A 23,273-nucleotide genomic window follows, 5' to 3' on the forward strand; every position below is an offset into this window, starting at 1 on the left:
TGCCCTCTATTCAATATTCCCTTTCACTCGGAAATACATTACAACACTGGAGAAAAGTCGTTTGCAACTTCCGGTTCACAGGGACTTTAACTGAAGGGAAAAATTTGTAAATTAAATGTATTTACTAAGGAGACCCACAGATAACAATAAATGTAAAGTTATTAGTCAGTAAACAGTAGACAAGTGCGCATAACTATCATAACAGCCCATAACAGTCGGGGTGTACGCCCCAATATTTGCATAATGCCAGCCCATGATGTTCCCAACATTATAAAAGGCATTAGACAAGGGCAGCCAGTATTAACGTCTGGAGCTGCACACAGCCGAATCATCAGACTAGGTAAGAACAACAGCGAAAAATGGCAGATGGAGCAATAATAACTGACATGATCCATGATATCATGATATTTTTACTGATATTTGTAAATTGTCTTTCTAAATGTTTCGTTAGCATGTTGCTAATGTACTGTTAAATGAGGTTAAAGTTACCATCGTTTCTTACTGTATTCACGGAGACAAGAGCCGTCGCTATTTTCATTTTTTAAACACTTGCAGTCTGTATAATTCATAAACACAACTTCATTCTTTATAAATCTCTCCAACAGTGTAGCATTAGCCGTTAGCCATGGAGGAAAGCCTCAAACTCATACAGAATCAAAGGTAAACATCAAAATAAATACTTTACTCACATAATTCGAAGCATGCATGCAGCATGCATGACAAACATCTTGTAAAGATCCATTTGAGGGTTATATTAGCTGTGTGAACTTTGTAAATGCGCTGTAATATAGTCGACAGCTGGTGTGGCAGGGAGCACGCGATTTAAGGGGGCGGCGCCGAGTGTAAATCAGTGCATTGTTAATGATGCCCCAAAATAGGCAGTTAAAAAATTTAATTTAAAAAAATCTATGGGGTATTTTGAGCTGAAACTTCACAGACACATTCAGGAGACACCTAAGACTTATATTACATCTTGTGAAAGAACGTTCTTGGGCACCTTTAAAAAAACGTTAAAGCCATTTTCAAGAAAAGTTTCAATTTAAAGTCGCAATGTAACTGAAGTAGGGTGACGGGGTAAATTTTTATTTCATGCCATCTTTAATGACTTAAAATGTCATGCGGTGTAACCATCAAGTAAAAAGTACCTTATTTTTACCTGAATACATGTGAGTGACTGGGTTATTATAATTAACTAAAAAAAAAAAAATCATCATCACTCAAAATAAAATAAACTATAACTGAAATAAAAGAAAAGAAAATTCTTTTAACATTTTAATTTAGTTTAACTTGTACTAAAATATCCAAAACTGAAATAAACAGTAATAAAAACTATATACTGTAGCCATTTAAAAAAAAAAAACTAATAAAGATGACAAAGAAAATTACTGAAACTTTAACTAAAATTAAAATGAAAACAGAAAATATAAAAATTAAAACTAATTCAAAATATCAATAACATAATTATAATAGTACACTGGTGAATCTTAATCATTATTTTCAAAAACATGTTTTAAAGGTAAAAATGATTTTTTTTAAATCAAATATCATGAATTATCCTTAAATATCATGTTTTTACATAGTCGCACCACATGACATTTTACAACCTGAAATAACCTTGTCATGACATAAATAGGTCAAATGATCTGATATTTTAAGAGCCTTATTGAGTTTGACACAGTCATGAGGGTCTGCAGGGGTCCTCTCTATGACATTATTTCCTGTTTTAAGTTTTCTTCAGCATGTTTCACCACTGCGTCTCACCTTACGAGGTTGGCCGTCATGTCCCAGCACCTCCCTGTAATACTCCACATTCTCAGTCATAAACTCTTCACCTTCATGGAATAACAGGTAGGTCAAAGCGCACTCCAGTGCCTTTTCATTCCTCCCAGCTGAACACACAGAAAACAGAAAGATTTATTAAGTGTTAATGAAGCCACCAAGGCTCTGTTTCTTGGCTCATCTGGAAGATTATTATCCTGTGATTCTTTGGAGTCATCTTTTCCCACAGTCACGTTTATTTCCTTTTGGAGACCTACGCGCTTGGAAACATTCGCATTCCAGGCCAGTGACCACAATGGAACAAACTCCACAGGGCTGAGCGAGTGGAAACACGGCTTTGAGACATGCAACAGAGACGCCACTCGCACACACACCTGAATGACTTGCCATTTTATGAACAATAAGCAGCTAAGTGTCTGTACAAGTAAAATTTCTCATATCAGAGCTCATTTTCTTAAGGTAGGAGTGAAAAGTTCAGCTTTGACATTTCCAAGAAGAACTCAATCAAGTATATTTATGAGACTCTCCTTCTCCTTGAGAGTGAGTAATTTCATGATTAATGAGATTTTGTCAATTCAAAATTATTTTCAAGGTGCGTTTATTTGATTATAATTACCAGTGACATTTTCTTTCCCATGCAGACTATTTGTACAGTTTGACTGATGGAAGTTGGTTGAGTTGTTGCCAATATCTTCTATCCTGAGTACAAAGTCCAAGAAGAGAATTGGGGTCAGATACTAAATCAAGCCCAAAGAGGTTTAGTCCAAGACTAGAAGTTGTAAAGGTGAGTTCAAGAACATTTGGAAACATTCAAGCCAGTTTTGACTTACAGTACAGTCCAAAAGTTTGGAACCACTAAGATTTTTAATGTTTTTAAAAGAAGTTTCGTCTGCTCACCAAGGCTACATTTATTTAATTAAAAATACAGTAAAAAACAGTAATATTGTGAAATATGATTACAATTTAAAATAACTGTGTACTATTTAAATATATTTGACAAAGTAATTTATTCCTGTGATGGCAAAGCTGAATTTTCAGCATCGTTACTCCAGTCTTCAGTGTCACATGATCCTTCAGAAATCATTCTAATATGTTGATTTGCTGCTCAATAAACATTTATGATTATTTTCAATGTTGAAAACAGTTGTGTACTTTTTTTTTCAGGATTCCTTGATGAATAGAAAGTTCAAAAGAACAGCATTTATCTGAAATACAAAGCTTCTGTAGCATTATACACTACCGTTCAAAAGTTTGGGGTCAGTAAGAATTTTTATTTTTATTTTTTTGAAAAGAAATTGAAGAAATGAATACTTTTATTCAGCAAGGATGCATTAAATCAATCAAAAGTGGCAGTAAAGACATTTATAATGTTACAAAAGATTAGATTTCAGATAAACACTGTTCTTTTGAACTTTCTATTCATCAAATAATCCTGAAAAAAAATATTGTACACAAATATTTTGTACAATTGTACACATTAAATGTTTCTTGAGCAGCAGATCAGCATATTAGAATGATTTCCGAAGGATCATGTGACACTGAAGACTGGAGTAATGATGCTGAAAATTCAGCTTTGCATCACAGGAATAAATTACTTTGTGAAATATATTCAAATAGAAAACAGTTATTTTAAATTGTAATAATATTTCACAATATTACTGTTTTTACTGTATTTTTAATTAAATAAATGTAGCCTTGGTGAGCAGACGAAACTTCTTTTAAAAACATTAAAAATCTTAGTGGTTCCAAACTTTTGGACTGTACTGTATATGGATGTTTACCTTGGAAATAGGCAAACTGCAGGTAGTCGTAATGCAGTGGCAGGTAGTTTTCCATGGGCGACAGGCGACCGGGGCGGGTGGCCAAATCTCGAATACACTCGTGCTCGCAATGCAGAACCTGTGTGTAATGATCTGAAAGACAAAGTATACAACATGATTTAGGGTCTCAAGTTCAAATTAGCATGGGGCCACTAGAGTTTGTGTTCTCAATCTTGAACCAGTTACAAGACATACGGATGCTTGAATTTGAACTATATACTATTACTTGGAAAAACAGAAATGGCATTGCGGTGGGATTTAATGCCTTAATAACACACTGTAATTGTGGTTGATGTAGTTGAGAATGTGATCTTCTCCCAGAGTGCATGGAGTGAGGTCATTTAACTGGGATCATATCAAAGATGTCAAACCAATTGAGGTGCTGGTGGATTTCATGGGGACGAGGTTGAAGATTAAATTAAAGGGTTGAGAAGACTTTAAACTCACTTTAAAGGGTTTCATGATGAGTAGTAGGCAGATTGTTCCCACATAAAAGTGGGAACAGATTTACAAATTAAAAAGATGAGTAAGAGCATCTATCAAAAGGGAGTTTAACAGGCATATTATGGGATGGAGAGGCTTTTTGTTGAATTTGTTCTGACTTAGTCTATTCATGGATTCACAAAGGCATGTAACTAGCTCCTGGCATCTTTTGTAAATATAACAATGATAACGTAAAAAAACATGAAAATCATGAAGAAGCCCAACCCATCTGCTTTAAATTACCTTTTGTTAATACGGCAGAGAATGAGTCCTTAGTTGTAGCAGAGAGTCACATTGCTGCTTTCCGAAATGTGTCCAAACACAATCCCAAAACAGTCCTCAGGCTAACAAAATGCTCTCATATAGACATCATCACACACCCAATAAATCACAGAATGAACAGAAAATGTCAGTGACATCATTCTGAATATTTTCCAGGGATTCCTTGCTGAATTCTGAGACATGCCATCATGGACAAAACCCCCTGAAGCTAACGTAAGGAACACTGACAAGTCCTGTGAAGAACAAGTCCTCTCACGACTGGCCAATTCTTTAATCTTTCCCAAAATGTTTTGAGACACATTTAGGCCATAAATGCATGTCAATCATGCTACAGTTTTTCACATCCCTCTTTAATCAACAGAATTCAATCAGCAATAATTAAGAAGCCATTATTAATTTTACAAGCCAAACAGTGGGGGGACGTTATGATATAAGTGTTGGTGAATTATGACTCCCTGTTTGACTTTTATGGGCTCTGTGCCTTTCACATGATTAAAAGATGTCCATTAGTTATATTGGTTCCCTTCACACTACCATTGCAGCAGTTTTACTGAAATTGAAGCATTACAAGCTGGACAGAAAGCAGCTAGAATTGTAGTTCTGTCAATAACTGGTTATATGAATATGATAAATGAAATACACTGCCATTCAAAAGATTTAATGTTTTTGAAAGAAGTCTCTTTGCTCACAAGGCTCAAGGCTGCAATTATTTAAATAAAATATTATTACAATTTAAAAATGATTGTTTTCTATTTGAATATATTTTAAAATGTAAGTTATTCCAGTGATTCAAAGATGAATTTTCAGCATCATTACTCCAGTCTTCAGTGTCACATGATCCTTCAGGAATCATTCTGATATGATGATTTGCTGCTCAAGAAACATTTCTTATTATTGTCAATGTTAAAAACAGTTTTTAATAAAGCAAACACTGATAAACTAAACAGTATACTAAACTAAACATTAAATATATAAAATCACTTTGATATTAACATTAAATCTCAGTTGGACTATGTGTAGCCTGCTGAAATTAAAAACAGTAGTCTGGTTTTGAGAAAGAAGGCAATGCAGACAAAACATGGCTTGTGTTTTGCATGTTTATCAGACAAGCCTTTTTTCCCAGAGTAACTTCAAAGGCTAAAGTTAAAGTGAGCCTCTTCAGTATCGATAAATTATAAATAATAAAACAGTGGATTCAGCTTTGATTCAAAGAAACTTTTCAAGTTGAAAAAATTACGTGCAAAACATCGTATAGGGCAACCATATGTCACACTCTTTGAAGCTGCTCAGTGTTGTACTATCATGAACTGCCTGTCAGACACAACAATAACAGATTGTACTACAGAAAAAAAGGTCAGGCACTTGCTTACTCAGAAAAGACTTACACAGAGGTCAGAGAACAGGAAGATCTCCATTACTGGAAACACAAATAGCTTAGTGACATTAGAGACATGATATCCACAACAGAAAGTCCCAAAGATCCACTTGAAAATGGAAAATTCCCAGACCCTTCTCAAGAACGCAGATGATAGCTTTACCACATTAACAGGAAGCAGAAAAGCTTTGAGTACATAAGCATCTGTACCTGAGATTAGCTCGTAGAGGTTGTATTTGTACAAGACATGATCCTGCTCTTCGAAGTGCTGCGGCCCTTCACAGAGGGCCCGACACTCCACATCGGCACGATAATACTCAGTTAGAGCCTCTTCGAAGACTGTCACAGACGCTTCGTAGTTGCCTTTGTCGTACAGCTTCACCCCAGCAAAAAAGGCTCTCTGTAAATACAAAGATACCGAACTTGGATCTTAATCCTTGTAGGGTGTATTTGCAGGTTCAAGAAGCATCAAGCAGTGGTGTAATTGGCGATGTACCGAAATTTTGGCAACCGAAAATATTTGAATAAAACTTATTTTAGTTTTCAGCCAAAGATTTGGAGGGCTGATTTGTCGTTTTTAATCAATCTTCACTTTGATGAGCTGAGATATTTTAGTCTATACTGTGCAGTTGATGCGTGAAAAAAACTTCACCAAACTTTAAATTGTAGCATGCATGCCTGTTATTTTTCACAAATTGTTGCTTTTGATATGAAACAAAGTCTGGGCTTTTAAATTGTCAATTTTGGAACGAAATTCAAGTAATTAATGTCATTGTGCTTCAGTTCAAGCAGCATGTGAACCGATTATCTCTTCCTCTTTACTACAAGTTACAGCATGAAATAAACATGAATGAACATCAGAAGGTATGTTTAAAGATACAGTACAACTTACTGAAATGTATCATGTCTCATGCAATCGCTCAATCAGTGTTTCAACCACAGAAAGATGTCATTAAAACAGCTTTTAAACAATGTCATGTAACCTTACATTTACCTCAGGTAAGTCATTCAATGTCCATAACTCTAAAGAGGAGCATTTTGATATGCAAAATATGCACATTATTTAATGTATATTTAAATAAAACTGTTATTACATTCACCGTTTATAAACCGTTTAAATGTTTTTATTTCAACAACAGATTAATATATTATTAAAAAACTGAATTTAAATGCAATTATTGATTTATTTTTATTCAAGTGTTGATTATTAAATAAACTGCTGACTTTCGTTTTTTTGGCTACCAACTACATTTCGGTGCATGACTAGTAATTGGGGTCGACAGTCACTCACCTGATGTGGGCGGGATTCCCGGTCAATGAAGTGTTCCTCTTTTACACCCTTCTGGGCTTTGTACTGCTCCAGGTCCTCGCCCATCTCCACATGCTCAGGGTTGGCCTGGAAATATGTATGAGCAGCAGACACAGCTTTATCCAGTTGTCCAAGCTGTTTCAAACAAAGAGAACACAGAAACATCTTAAAAAATGAACTCTGGAGGCCCTTTCTTGTCGCAGTTTTGAATGTACTGTCTAAATATTGAGAAATTACATCGCAAATATGTCAAATAAATTTGTAATTGCGAGATCAAGTCACAAAAATGCAATACCATGTGAGTAATAAACGAGACAACTATGTACTACAACTAGTACACAACGAATCATTATCAGAATTAATAGAAATCCTGTTAAACAACACCGAACAACAAAGTACAGCCAAATCGGACAAGCAGGAAAATTCATTCTGGTCTGAACTACTCTTTTCAGCAGGGATGCTCATCTTGGCCTCTGAAAGGGATTACAAATTTAAATAAATAAACTGGAGACTTTTTGATTAATAATTCCAATGAATTCTGCTAAATTACTGGAAGAAAAAAATGTCAAAACAAGTTCACAGAAGCTGTCAGCTGTTATTTTTCACCTTTTATGAACTATAGACCTCAAATCTGTTCTGCAGATCTTGGATTGCCATCTGTTTCTTTAATCCTTCTTAGAATCAATATATTGTATGAATAAAATTTTTTAAGTTTATATTAAATGATTCACTCATTACAAAACAATGACAAAGTTGATGATTTCACAGAAAAAAAGAAAAACAACAGTATCGGATATATCATCTGGAATTTACCACCACAAATCACAAAATACATCAGAAGGCTATCAGCCTCAAGCAGTGTTGGGGGTAACGCATTACAAGTAACTTGAGTTACGTAATCAGATTACTTTTTCAAGTAACTAGTAAAGTAACGCATTACTTTTTCAATTTACAACAAAATATCTAAGTTACTTTTTCAAATAAGTAATGCAAGTTACTTTTTCACATTTATTGACTGACAACTCTCCTGTCCCCATGTTGAGAGAAATAAAGTGCAGAGGGTGTTGTGTGCGCTGTGTGAACATGAGGGTTATTGTAGTTTTAGACTAAATGTGAACATGCATTTACTTATCTCACTTGCATGAAAACATTCAGTATTCCTCAAAATGAATAAAAACAGTGAAATGCAATCTCAGAATTTTTGCAAACCTGTAATAATTAACTATATTAAATTACACAAATATACTTTATGTATTTAATCTCAATTATTAACCAATGTCTTTGCTGCTGATCTTCAATATACCTAATTCAACCATACTAATAAGCAAAAAATACTTTAGATTAGAAAGGTTTGTTTGAGCTGCGCCCTCTACTGTACAGGTGTAAATATGCTTTTCCTTCAGCTTGAGGCTTATTCATTTCACTTTTGGTGGGAAAGGGCCTTTTTGCCAAAAATATAACTTTTTTGTTGTTATTAAAAAACAAACAAGCCCAGCCCCAGTGAGAAAAAGTAACGCAAAAGTAATGTAACGCATTACTTTTCACAAAAAGTAACGAAGTAACGCAATGAGTTACTTTTTTAGGGAGTAACGCAATATTGTAATGCATTACTTTTAAAAGTAACTTTCCCCAACACTGGCCTCAAGACACTTTCAGGCTCAAACTAATCTTGTTTTCATTTTTTTTTTCATTTTTTGTATCTTTCAACAAACCATTCTCAATAGCTGTATAGTTGCATGGACCACATTATATGGTGCTTCATTATTCTTTTTGAAGCATCCCTTGGTCACTATTTGCTATTGTGTGGAAAAGAGCAGCTTAAACATTTCTCAAAATATCTCCTTTTGTGTTCCTCAGAAGAAAGTTTGCAATGAAATGAGACAGTGATGGCAGAATTTTCTTCTTTGTGTGAAATTGAAATGAGACCATGGTGTGGTCACATTTACCATTGTTCCATGAATTTTCGTGGGTAAAATCCAGTCATTTCAATGGAAACACACAATCTGGAATTTACGTGTAGGTGAAAAATTTCCCTTCAAAGATTTCACAACGGGTTTAAGTACCCATCATTGTACTTTTTAAAAATTGGTTGGTTGGTCCTTGTACCAAAGGAAAAAAAATATATATTGCCAAGCCATAATTAGGTAAATTTATAATCTCTTATCATATATACTTGTAATTATAGGACTAGATCTTCTTCTAAATGACTTTTAACTGTTCCAAGAGCATGCAGAGTTTGGCAAATCTGCCTTTTCCTCCTATGCTCCAAGGTTTTGGAATGAAATGCAGTGTGTTATGATGTTAGAAGCACTCCCATCTTTAAATATTTTTAGAAACCTATTCGAGTCCCACCTGAAGGAAACCTGTGAATGTTTTACATAGACTTTTTTTTCTTATATTTCTGGTTTTATATGTGTTTGTAATATGTTTATGTGAAACTTTTGTGCTGCCATTTTAGCCAGGACTCCCTGGTCGAAGAGATTTATATCTCAATGAGATAATTCCTGGTTAAATAAAGGATAAAGGATAAAAAGATGGTCATGCAAATTTGGCATGCTGATCAAAAGAAAGCTTGATTTGAAAGTGACTTCTGTGCTTCATACATCCCTACACTATTGACAATAGACAATGAACCTTTTTTGCAAACAAAATTTTGCTGTAATGTTTATATTATGATCGCACCTTTAGTACAATGTTATGTAGCTTCTGATGTCTCCAGATACAACCATAGATGGACCACTGCACAGTGAAAAGGATTGATCCTGAATCAACCACCTCTTTTTTCCTTCTCTTTTGCGACTCAGCCAAGGTTTGTTCTTTTATCCGCTACGGAATGAGGCAGGGAGGCTAAAGGCTTGGGAGGATATGCTTGGTTACCTCTGAAAGGCCAAAGAGCAAGCTGGCGTCGACTGCATTCCTGTGTCTTCTTTCTACCACCCCCTCATCCACATGCACTCTTGTGTCCCAGCTGTGAATGGATTGGATATCGGGGGTATTTTTGTATCCCATCCAAATGCTGACCTGTCCGATTTTCTTCTAAAGCTGGTCAGATTCCAGGAGCCCAAGCCAAAAAGCGACTCGGCCCCTCAGATCCGACTGTGATGTTCAGTCACCTGGCCAGTTTAGCCCACATGTGCTACAGTAGCCTACCAAAAAATCCTCATGCCCTGACAAATCCTGTAATCATCACAGAACAGTGACCACAGAGTTCACAAGAGGTGATTGGAAAATGGCCCAGCTAGTCACAAAAGCTCAAACGCAGCTGGGAATTAGCCCGGCTCGGCACATTGTCTGCTCACATTCACATCTCACGCAGCTGTTTCTCAATTTTATTTAGCAAAAACGCAACATTTCTGAGACTTCAAAGGCTTAAACCTCCAAATTTGGTTGTATTCATAAGCATTTGATGTTTTTATGTAAAATCACTGCCTCACAAATTTTTGTTGTGTTTCACTCTGGGAAAATCTTGATGCACAAAGGGATGTAAAAGCACAACAAGCATATTTTAAGTGAATGAATGTTTTGAAGCAGCTAGTTTTCTTTGCGGTACAATAACCTCCTATGCATGGACTTGTTATGTTCCTTAAGGCCTTGTGAACATTGCAAAATGCTTTTGTCCCGAATGTTTTGTTGCACATTTACACAGCTAAATGCAGCTAAGGTGTGTATTACAAGTTTATTCTGCCATGTTATAATATTATGTTGGCCTAAACTAACATAATACAACATATAACCTAACATAACTTAGAAACATAATCTGCATGCAACATACAGCATAAGATAACCTAACATAAACCAAACCTATATAACACATACATCCAACATATAAGCTAACCTGCTGTAACAACACATCCAACCTAACATAACAACCTGACATATAAGGTAACCTAACATAACTTAACATTACATACAACATAACAACATATAACATATGCTAACCTAACCTTACATACATCCCAACATCACATATGCTCACCTAACAACCTTTTACATAATCTAACCTAACATAACATAACCTATATCATAGCTAAACTAACATAACATAGAACCTAACATAACAACCTATTACATATAAGCTAACATACCTAACCATCAGAAATGGAGTCGTGCTGTTAGTAATTATCTAGGGTTTTTTGTTGCACACTTGAGACATGAAATAGTGTCACATGTCTGTGTTTTAGTGCACGCTAGGCTAAAGTAGCACAACTGAAAGAGTAGCTGGAATAACATCTAAACAAAGACCTGAGTCACTGATCATGTTGCTAGTGAGTCCTCTGAAAACATTCTAAATGACTTGAACAGATGGTTTTACAGCTGAGACACTCATTTAACACACACAAATCCACAGTGCTGACTTTACCAGATACCTTCGTAAACCGATATACATATTTAGTATGCGTAAAAAAGATTTTACGCTTCATTTTATATCACCCCCATATACAAACATAGTTTGCAAGACTGAATAAAAGTAAAAATCAAAGGACATGAACCAATAGTTTGTTCCTAATTGCATAAACAGACTTCAGCTAACATTTGTGCCTTTTGGGAAAATATTTTCCAGAGAGAGCACCTGTGGCCCTCGTAACTGCTCTTTAATATACACCACCAAAGCTTTTTTTCCATGCATTTCCAGCCAGAGTTTACAAACCATTTACTCACTGGCTGTGAAAAAAAAAACAAAAAAACCCCCCATCTCGTTTGATGTGGGATACAGTCGTAGCCAACATGAAGCCCCATTTATGGTGAAGAATGTCAACAACATGTTGATGGGGCTGCATATGCTTTTATGTACTGAGAAAAATCATGCTGTTTGGTGGAGATCAACTACAAACATTCAGGGCTTTAAAGGATGTTTCAGGTGTTAACAAGGAGAGAGCATCCATTAACGTGCTTTTCTTGGGCTAAGTGAACTACACTAAAGTCTATTAAATGATTTTATTAATTTAGAAGCAATTTTTTGTTGGACCTATTAGTATTCATAATACACAATGCCAAGTTTAACATAAATGCATTTGTGGGATTATATGTCCATTACACCTTTACTAAGGTCTAGTTAAAGGTGCAAAGGTAAACAGAAAAATTTCCTTTTGTTATAAATATTATCGCATTTACAAACGCTATTATTCTTTTGTTAGAGACCGTATGAATAAACCTGAGAATTTGTGTACAACTAAAAGCATTTCTTATGCTGGCTTCAATAATAAATAAAGCTTAATTCTGTCCATCAAAGTAGCAAACAAAGACTTATTGTTTAATCTAAGGATAAGCTAAAATTTTATATATTCAAGCAGAACACTTCAATCTGTCACTAATAAAATCAGTGCGCTGTATATTGACTGAAGCAGTGATATTGGCTTCAAGCAGAAAACTGCCATTGGCCTGTTTTCACTCAACACTAAGCAATAGAGAAACCGCAAGAATCTGTTCAGATGCACTAAAATGTGTTTACAAGAAGCGCTGATTTAGTTGTGTCTATTTTTTTGTACTTCACATTAAACAGTAATTCCATCACAAACATGTTTTAGAGTTTAGTAAACTTAAACTAGCAATAATAACAAGGAATAGTTTTGTATTTACAGTAGTAGTCAGTTTTAAAATTATTAATTCTTTTCCGATAGTATAACGATCAAGAAATGTCTTTTGAAACATACAGTAAACGACACTATTTCTTGTATTTTCAAATTAAATGTTAAGTCCATTTTAGTTCACAATGCACTTATTCAATTCACTTTAAAAAAACTTTTTTGACATCATTATTAAAGTTGATTAGTAAATATTGATTGTTTTGCCTTTGTGCATTAATTTGCTAATAAATGTCTTTCTTGCACTTATAGCCATCAATCTGCTTTTAAAAAACGAGAGTACTTCAAAGCAAACATGTAATTTCTGCACCATTAAAACGACCAAGCTGAAAATTCAGTAATTTATTACTCACCCTCATGTCGTTCCACACCCGTAAGACCTTCGGAATGTGCATCTCCGGAACACAAATTAAGATATTTTTGATGAAATCCGATGGCTCATTAAGGCCTGCATTGCCAGCAAGATAATTAACACTTTCAATTTAAAACAGTTCATGTGACTACAGTGGCTCAACCTTAATGTTGTGAAGCAACGACAATACTTTTTGTGCACTTTATTCAACAATATCTAGTGATGGGCGATTTCAAAACACTGCTTCATGAAGCTTCGCAGCTTTACGAATCTTTTGTTTCGAATCACTCATTTGGAGCGTGTATCAAACTGCCAAAATCACGTGAACTATTGAAATTTTGAAACACTTATGACATAACGAAGCCTCCTTCACTGAAATCGTGTGATTTTTGGTGCTCTGAACCACTGATTCGAAACAAAAAATTTGTAAAGCTTTGAAACTTCATGAAGCAGTGTTTTGAAATCGCCTATCACTAGATATTGTCGAATAAAGTCGTTATTTTGTGTTTTGGCGCACAAAAAGTATTCTCATCGCTTTATAATATTAAGGTTGAACCATTGTAGTCACATGAACTGTTTTAAATATGTCTTTAGTAGTTTTTTGGGCATCTGAAAGTGTTAATGATCTTGCTTGCAATGCAGGCCTCACTGAGCCATCGGATTTTATCAAAAATATCTTAATTTGTGTTCTGAAGATCAACGAAGGACTAAAAGGTGTGGAACGACATGAGGGTGAGTAATAAATTACTGAATTTTCATTTTTGGGTGAACTAACCCTTCAAACTGAACTTAGCTATTGTGACACAAAACATCAGGCTGTAATATTCACTAATAGATCACATGTTTTTCCTCCACAAAGTCAGCTATGAGGACAAATCCACTTTCTCCACCCAAATATTATTTATCCCTGTCTTTCTTCACTGCAGCTAAAACATCAAACGGCTGTGGGGCACGTACAACACGTGCTGCAGAAAACAGTCCAGACTTGTGGGAATCCTGTGGATGATGTCATACGTCTGGGGCGTGGCCTCCCCACATCTCGGTTAGTGCTGACACACTGTCCCTTTTCTCTGTGCCCCGGGCCACACCCACTCCAAACACATCTTGGTTTAATAAGGTAATGTCTGAGGAATGTCTTCAAAGGAGGATGGAACAGACAGCCTCTTTCATTAGAGAGAACACGTGAAGACATGGGATAGCTGGAAAAAGTAAAAATAGGCCTTCAATAATCCAGCTACTGTATGCTAGCACTCAATGGACGTCTGTGTACATGGGGTCCGGTATTCATATGATTTCTTTGGTCGTTTCTTGCTTAGATGAGGTTGTAGTTGATTTGTTTGTACATAATTAGAGGGCACATTAAAAGATTAGAAGTTAGATTAAAGGTCAGAACTAACCTGTAAGCCTTTTTGTTTGGTAAACAGTACTTCTGTTGTGTCTGAAAGAAAATCTGCAGACAATAACATCTTTTTATACTCTTTGAGATGCAATCACCTTCTTTGTTTAAATTCATTTCTTTTTTTCTTTTTTGGTAACACTTTACAATGAATTCATTTGTTATCATTAGTTAATACATTTGCTATCATGAGCTAACAATGAACAATACAGCATTTATTAATCTACATAGTTATTTTGTACTGTAATTTCTACATATATTAATAATAGTTAAAGGTGCCCTAGAATTAAAAATTGAATTTATCTTGGCATAGTTAAATAACAAGAGTTCAGTACATGGAAATGACATACAGTGAGTCTCAAACATTGTTGTTTCCTCCTTCTTATATAAATCTCATTTGTTTAAAAGACCTCAGATGAACAGGCGAATCTCAACATAACACCAACTGTTTCACCAACAGTCGGGGTGTACGCCCCCAATATTTGCATATACCAGCTCATGTTCAAGCATGAGACAAGGGCAGGATGTCTGGATCTGTGCACAGCTGAATCATCAGACTTTATACAGGTAAGCAAGCAAGGACAACAGCAAAAATGGCAGATGGAGCAATAATAACTGACATGATCCATGATAACATGATATTTTTAGTGATATTTGTGAATTGTCTTTCTAAATGTTTCGTTAGCATGTTGCTAATGTACTGTTAAATGTGGTTAAAGTTACCATCGTTTATTACTGTATTCACGGAGACGAGAGCCGTTGTTATTTTCATTATTAAACACTTGCAGTCTGTATAATTCATAAACACAACTTCATTCTTTATAAATCTCTCCAACAGTGTGTAATGTTAGCTTTAGCCACGGAGCACCATCAAACTCATTCAGAATCAAATGTAAACATCCAAATAAATACCATAATTATGCGATTAGACATGTTGCATGACGAACACTTTGTAAAGATCCATTTTGAGGGTTATATTAGCTGTGTGAACTGTTTAAGGTAAGCGCGAGCTCCGGGGGTGGGGATCGTGAGCATTTAAAGGGGCCGCAGCCTAAATTGGTTCATATTTAATGATGCCCCAAAATAGGCAGTTAAAAAAATTAATAAAAAAAAATCTATGGGGTATTTTGAGCTGAAACTTCACAGACACATTCAGGGGACACCTTAGACTTATATTACATCTTTTAAAAAGACGTTCTACGGCACCTTTAAGATTTCAAGTTGTATAAAGTGAAAAAAAAACTCTTCCTCTGCTATTCACTGTCACTAAGCAAAATAGTCTGCTCGTGAGTGCCACCAAGTCATTAGGCTTGATCGAGATGAACTACACTAGGCTTCCACTGGCTGGCGAGATCTGCTGGTTGCAGGCGGGGGGAGAAGTACAGAGACGGCCCTCAGGTCGGACACTTCGTGATTTCTGTAGTGTGCTGAACCAACGTCATTCATGGCAGACCACACGATTTTTGCGTTGATTGTAGCCGAAGAAGTGGATGCAGTGGAAATAAGAATAAATATTTGCTAAATAGCATAATCTTAATTTTTGTTAATGTTTTGTTTGAATTTCAGATATTCAATATCAAGATTGGCCAAATACATGAACTTGTCTAAGAAAAAACACGCAACACACGTCGTCCTTGTCATCACAGAATCCGATCAATGGGAATAAAATGTTGTCATCAAGGCTTTTGCAGCCGGTTTTGACCAACTGCAGTGCCTGACCTATACGGCTGGTCTTATTTTGCACTCTCTGTACTTTGATGGCACATGTGATTGTTAGGCGGCTGCAACGCCGATCAAAGTCGGACAAATTTTCTAACCAGAATGCATTGCTTTCTGGTTAGCAGCTGATCTTTGTGGCACCGCATGAAGTCGAACAAGCCTATAGTTTTATGTAACAGCAGCAGCTCTGGGCATGTGACTGAAAGAGCAAATCTTATTGGTTGGCCAGTTGTTTGCAGTGCGAAAATTGTCGCGTTTAAAAAATTGTCGTTCTAAACAGACGTTTTAACAAATTTAAATGTTTATTGGACCACATTTTCCCACCAAACATTTGTCTTGGTGGAACAGGCCTTCAGATTTCACTTTCTTTATTAATATAGAATAAAAAGAGATTTTAAATGTTTAAATGTCAACTGAGGAGGTTCATAATGCCTGCAGAAAACTATCAATTAGCATTTCCATTCATCACACAGCATTTTCTCAGGTGGTTGAGGGAACTTGTATCCCGTTTGTATCCAAGCTCACCTTTCCCAAAACTATCCCACCATTTCCTTTTGTGTCTCCACTGCTATGAATTAAAAGCCCATAAAATAGTAATCATTCTATAACTCATGGTAGGCTGTTTTCCTACATCTTCCAACCTTTCCTTGCCTGTTGCATTACAATTCTCTTGAAACATCACCCAGCTTTCACTTGATTTTAAAAATCGAAGACTATGTGGCCCAAAAATTTGATAAATGCACACAGTTAATAGTCCTCAACATCTTTCGTTCCAGCACCTCGTCTTTCATGTCACTCTGTGGGATCTCTTGGCCTGGAGCGGAGGGGTGAGTCAGAACTCCCTCCACATTCCTGCAGAGCCCTAGGCCTGAGAGAGGGCAGCCCCCTCGGATCAGCAAACCCGGACTCACGCTGGCCTCCTAATGACCAGACTCCCTACTGGAGAGAGTAGGGAACATTTGATAAAAAACAACCTAATTTATCTCTAGTTCAAATACGAGTCTGATGCGAACTTACATTCACCCTCCGTCAGGCTTTTTTTTTTTTTACGAGCTGAATCCATTTCAGCTGGTGAAGCTAAATTCAATATACATCACAAAGCACCTTTTTTCCCTAATGATGTTTACAAATGAGTTCCTCTAGAGGTCAAAGAGCCAATTACGGCTCTTGTTCCAGTGAGGCATATAAGTGCCCCATTTAAATGCATGGATTGGAAACAGAGCGGGATGGGGAAGCTGTACTAAAGAGTTAAATCTAAAGCAGGCCTAGACTTTATTCACACACAACAGAGCTTTATAAAGGCGACTGTGACTTCACAAAGCTGCCTTTCATTCTCCAACGAAAGCACCAGCACCCTCGATTTTCCTCCCTGGAGGTCTGCGCACTGTATTTTGTCATGTTGCAGATGCCCATCTGCATCTTTGCTCAGTTTCCTTGCACTCAGTACAGAGCTTAAGACTACTGTATTGGCCCTGTCAGGTGTGAATGCTCATGAATAGCCATTAATGAGGCCCAAAAGAATTCTGGGAACCCTGAGGTACTGAGTGCTAAGTGATGAATGATTTGTCCACAGCGTTGTTGACAAGTTTTTAATGCAAACTCAAAGTAAACCCCAGGTATGGCTCAGGTTTCTCTATGGGAAAATCTTCTTCTGTTTTATCTTTAAACTGGAGAAAATTGTACAAAGTTTTGGCAGTTGTCTTTATTATTCTTATTTTGTTTGCTTTGAAGACTTTTCACAAAGCAACATAAACATCCTGTCAGACAGAAAAGCCTAAAATCTCTGATTGATGTTTGTACAGTTAAGCCTGGATTCAACTTCCCACGCAACAAATATTGTGGCCGTGATGCAGCAAGTTTCCAGTGACAAACGATTTGCCTGTCCACAATGAACGTGAAACTGCTGTGTGATGTGACAACCTAACAGCCAATCAGAAAATAGTTAATGTATAATAGAGTGCATTAGTGCCCACCCACTTTTTCAGTGGCTTTCGTTCTGGTTGTATTTTTCCCATTCACTTTTACCTATAGGGATTTACAAGTGAATCACAGGTGAACCACATTACGAATTTCACATTTTTAAATCAGATAAAAGGTTCAAGACTGTGTACATAATGGCTTTAGAGTCATATATATAGTTATATCACGTTTGCACTGTCAGTGAAGATGAAAGCATTTGTTAGTGTACAGAAATTGAGTTGCAATGACGAGATCACTGCTTTCATGCGCTCAACAACATGTATGTGATCGGCTACACAGTGTTCATCTCTGCAACCTTTCATGCTGCGATCTAAATATAATGCCATAGATCTAAATGTAATGCAACTCTTTTCACGATTAGTTAACCTTGAGAGCTGTAATAGTAAAAACGCAGTAAAAGAGAGAGTAATACTTGGCTATTTTAAATGTAAAGATGTCAGCCAATCACAGCAGTGGGCGTTTACACTGAAGTCTCACAGCAGACACGCCCCTTAAAACAGAGCGTTCAAACCAGAGGGCTAAAATCAGGGTAGGAAAAATGCCTTTTATTTATAAGTTATGACAATTTTTGGATGTAAAAAGCATACTAACATTATAAGTGTACCCCAGGAAACATTATAAAACAATAAAACAATGCAGTTCATGACCCCTTTAATGTCAATTATCCAATGGAGAAAATGAACGAGATTTTACTTCTTTTGGACCAATGAGATTTCGCATTGGTTCGGAAATAGAAACAAATGATTGCCAAAATGTTCTGTTTCTCAAAGCATTCACCGCTTTATTGCATAGCACATACTCTCTTTCTCCCACTCTCTCTACCACTCAAACGCACACACATACAGTATGGACACACACTCGCACAGAAACATGTTGTCACCGCTATTTAATGTTTGTTAAATCGCATTGGGCTGCTTCAGTAGATGATTACTAATTCACAACTGAAACAAAGCCATCTACAAGGCAAAACTATTACAATATTCTGCATTATGCATCTTTAACAGGCTAAAATATGAGGTTTGTAAAAGTTTAGTGTTATGAGTTTTGGAAAACCTATTCGTTTGTTGGTTTATGGCGATGTTAGCACAAGCCAACTCTAAATGCATCCATGGTGCGCCAAGCATGGGTCCGCGTTTCAGATCACAGCATGAGGCAGGTTATTTAACCCAGGGAGACCAGCGGAGGAGGTGCAGGGGCCTGTTATCTTTGGAGGGTTGGAGAGCTTGAGTTTTGACAGTAGCCTGGCTACCAACACTGCTGGCAGACCACTGCGATGAATGAGCCAAGTGGAAGACCCCTTCTGCCCGGGAGCCGCCAAAAGTATCACCACCAGAGATTCATCCTGGCCCCCTGCTGAAGACAACTCCCGCTGTAATCTGACAAATGGGAATAAATTGCTTTCTGGGGGGGAGGTAAGTGCGTTCAGGGAGGTAACCCCTTTTTGAGATGGGATGACCCTTTTATTAAAGAGGATGACTGTTATTAATTTGTTTTTTAAATTATTTTAGGGAGGTAATGTTGGAAAGGATATTTGTTTTTGAGTTCTAGTTACTGTTGAATGTTTCTAGCCAAGAAGAAGATCAAACAAATCAATGAATCAAGTTGTGAACATACAATACAATTTCAGTAAAAACAGACCTAAACAACTAGATTTTCTTCGGAGTGGTTGTTAGCACATTGTTATGCAGTGACTAGTGTGTTCTGGCTGGTTGTTAGAGCATTACTGATCAATATTTACATCTTGAATGTCAAAGGTTCAACGTAGCCACATTTCTTGCCTGCTTTCACAACCACTCGGCAAACACACTGATTTATGACTGATGGTGAGTGGTTGATTTAATAACACTTTGGCTGAGGAGGCATTTCCAAACCAAATCCACTGCACATAAATTACAGCAACAACTAGGAGCCAAACACTGAATACCGCAAGAAAAATACCTGATGTAAAGCACAGGTAGGGTTGTTTGCTTTCATATAGTGTAGTACAAGCAAAAAACAAGTTCTGACTTTCTGAGGCACGAATGTGATAAGATAATCATCTCTTTAAAATACAATATAGTGCCGAACTAAAAAGGCTAACGATGAATTAAAGGAAGGGTGACCTCTGACCCGACATATGACGTAGGACGTATGACGAAGGACGTACAACGTAGCATAAGCTAAGGTAAGAATTGACGAATGTGGAAGTGTAGAGGATAGAATGCTTTTGGATAGAATAAATAATGACAACAAAATATCGGTCACAAATTACACAGTAAAATCCCCAGAGTTAAATCAACTCTGCTCAGAGTACATATGGTCTCTCTCTAAATAGTGTTAAAGTAACACTGAAGCAGTTAAAGTTAATGAGATAATTAAGCAATTAATAAGGCTGTCAGCTGTAGTTCTTGTGTTTCTCTTTTCTTCAGTGATTCTGCTTGTTAACAGCAGGTGTTCATCACTAATGCACAATCATCACTTAATTAATTGCTTAACCCTTTAACACGTACGATCACACCGGTGTGATCAGTCTTGTCTGGCCCCAGGAGCGTACGATCACACCGGTGTGATCAGTTCAGTGCATCGCGTGATCAACTGCCAAATTCAAATGTGCGTGCGCGCTTTGGCTGGCGCTAAACCAGAGACGGACGCGCGCAGCGCTTTTCATATATTACATATATGCAGTGTTTTCAACCAAATAATGTTTATTGTAGATTTCAGACATTTAAATACACACGAGTACTAACAAAACAATATATTTAGAGTTTGTTAAATACACAATGGTGTCTATAGAAGCGGAAATAACAACCCTTTCCATTATAATTAGATGACACGTTTTATTCATATCAGATACACATTGTGAAAGTAACTTTAAAGCTTACTCTGTTCTTCCCCAGTTCACCGACTCACTTACTTTCATGTATTTCGGGAGAAGTGGATAAATTCACGGGTTGTAAATCCAACAGATCCGATTCCCTGTGTGGCGCAAACTAACATGGCGGCGCCCATCGCGCATATGGCTCAACTAACATGATCGTTATAAAGGTGTTTAAACTGCAAAACACATCCATTTGAACATATTTGTCAATCGGAATATTAGATATTTCATGCTATAGTCAACAAATTTGTGAATATTTTGAATAACAAAGGAAAAATTAAATGAAAGCAGATTATCATTCATACAGTGCTGCGGTGTGTCACATAACAAGCAATGACGCGTCACCATGGAAACCATAAAGTGATACGTTCTAAATAACGGTCGCTTCAAAAAACTCACGCTGGGGGGTCAGCCAGAATATTTAAAACTTACGTGCGAAAGGGTTAATTATCTCATTAACTTTAACTCTACTTTAGTGTTATTTTAACACTAATTAGAGAGGGACCATATGTACTCTGAGCAGAGTTAATTTAACTCTGGAGATTTTGCTGTGTAGAAGTCTAAAACAAGAAGTTGCCAAACCATATGAATGTCATACATCGGGTCAGAGGTCACCCTTCCGCCAGAACTCGATTCTCCTGTGAACTCGTTTACGGCCTTTGCCGGAAGCCATTGATTACAGTTTATAAAGTTTTAAATATGGATATTTTCTTACAAAAACCCATCGATTTGCTTGAGAAGGCCTTTATTTACCCAGTGGAGTCGTATGGATTACTTTTATGATGGGTGGATGCGCTTTTTGTATATTCAAAAACTCGGGCACTATTCAATGCCATTATGAAGCTGGGAAGAGAGAGGATATTATTTAATATAACTCTGATTGTGTTCGGCTGAAAGAATAAAGTCATATACACCTAGAATTAAGGGCGAGTAAATTATGGGATAATTTTCAGTTTTGAGTAAACTATTCTTTTAACACTAAAGTAAAAAGTAATAGTAAATATTCAATTGTGAAGAAAAAAAAACTTCTCTGGCCTGTTACATTATATTGTTTCATAGTTGTTTGAACGCCCTGAAAAAAGAAAAAGTTTACCTACAGTTTACTTACAGTGCATGTAAATGTGAAAGCAGGAGCAAAATCCACATGAACCACAGGAGATCTGATGATTTCCAACTAAGGCAATGGAATCAGCTTTGAGGGAGATGGGAAAATGAGCAGAAATAACAAAAACAAAACTGCTCTGCTCTGCTGACCTCTACACCGCCAGAAATAGGTCGGATCAAAGGGCGCAAGTTAAGTTTGGCTTGTCATATATTTATGAGAGGCAAAGGACATGATAATGGAGGTTGACGGGGCGGTGGAAACACAACAGGTCATCTCTGATTACACTGTGACAGTCAATAGGTCAGGGGTGCTAAACTCACTGGGTGATGACTTCACTGGCGGCCGGTGCCAAGAGTCTGTAGAAGTCAGGAATCCAAGGATGTTTGATCTGGGATGGTTGCAAAAGGTCAAAGGTTATGCCTGGCAGGATCTGACACACTCCTCTTGCAAAAACAAGCGGAAAAACAATTGCACTGACCACCCGGCCTGTAGAAACAAGGGATCCTAACGGCTAATATCTAATTATTTCAATTCAAGTAGACATTTAACAGATGCTTTCATCCCACAACTATTAGTACAACTAATCTTTAATTTTACAGTTACAGCCAGTATTTTCTGTAACCATCCAGTATTTTTATTCATTTTAACTTACAATTCAGTACAATACATATCCAATGTTACAATCCAGTACATGCTATCAAAATAAAATAGCAATGCGCTAGGTTTGTTTGTGGGCAGGTTAGATGAACTAACAATATTCAGCTCTCGAGTATGTGGAAATGCAAAATTAAACAAATACATACTTTTTCTGTTTAAATAAAGTGGTTTTATGCAGCATATTGTGTGTCCCAATAAATTCTCATGCTAAATAAATATGCTAATGCTAATGATTGCTTCACAGAGCTCTCATTCAAACATTATTTCCACTGTTCATAGTCTTAAAAAATTTTCTTGTCATTCATTAAAACCATCTGACAAATTTCAATAACAATTCATGGATGGAAACCTCAGCTGAATCCAGAGGATGACGAAGCCACATAAGGGATATATTCTTGACTAATGTTTGATGTACAAAATATGATGGCAGTTATTTTATTTGGCTTTGTTTTACAAGTTAACAAATATGAAACCTTTCTGAAGTGCATTTTGTACTAATGTAACTTTGTACCACCCACATTACACATGGCTATTTGTCACTGTAGCAATACCACCCTGATCGCATCCATATGTTCAT

At 36.5% G+C, this 23,273-nt stretch overlaps 1 protein-coding gene and 1 long non-coding RNA gene across 2 annotated transcripts in view; one reads left to right on the plus strand and one right to left on the minus strand.

Annotated features, from left to right (window-relative positions):
- p3h2 (prolyl 3-hydroxylase 2) overlaps window positions 1–23,273 on the minus strand; it is a 56,782-nt gene that overhangs the window by 13,376 nt on the left and 20,133 nt on the right. The window contains exons 2-5 of the mRNA XM_048166338.1: window positions 7,031–7,183; window positions 5,950–6,139; window positions 3,561–3,692; window positions 1,762–1,889 (exon numbers count right to left, since the gene is read on the minus strand). Of these exons, the coding sequence (XP_048022295.1) occupies window positions 1,762–1,889; window positions 3,561–3,692; window positions 5,950–6,139; window positions 7,031–7,183 (603 nt within the window). The remainder of the gene's footprint in view (window positions 1–1,761; window positions 1,890–3,560; window positions 3,693–5,949; window positions 6,140–7,030; window positions 7,184–23,273) is intronic.
- LOC125252795 lies at window positions 1,466–5,104 on the plus strand. Its single transcript, XR_007181281.1, has 3 exons — window positions 1,466–2,319; window positions 2,421–2,563; window positions 4,521–5,104. It is a non-coding gene; the product is annotated as an uncharacterized LOC125252795 (long non-coding RNA).

This window comes from Megalobrama amblycephala, linkage group LG2 (assembly GCF_018812025.1).
Source record: "Megalobrama amblycephala isolate DHTTF-2021 linkage group LG2, ASM1881202v1, whole genome shotgun sequence".
NCBI lineage: Eukaryota > Metazoa > Chordata > Actinopteri > Cypriniformes > Xenocyprididae > Megalobrama > Megalobrama amblycephala.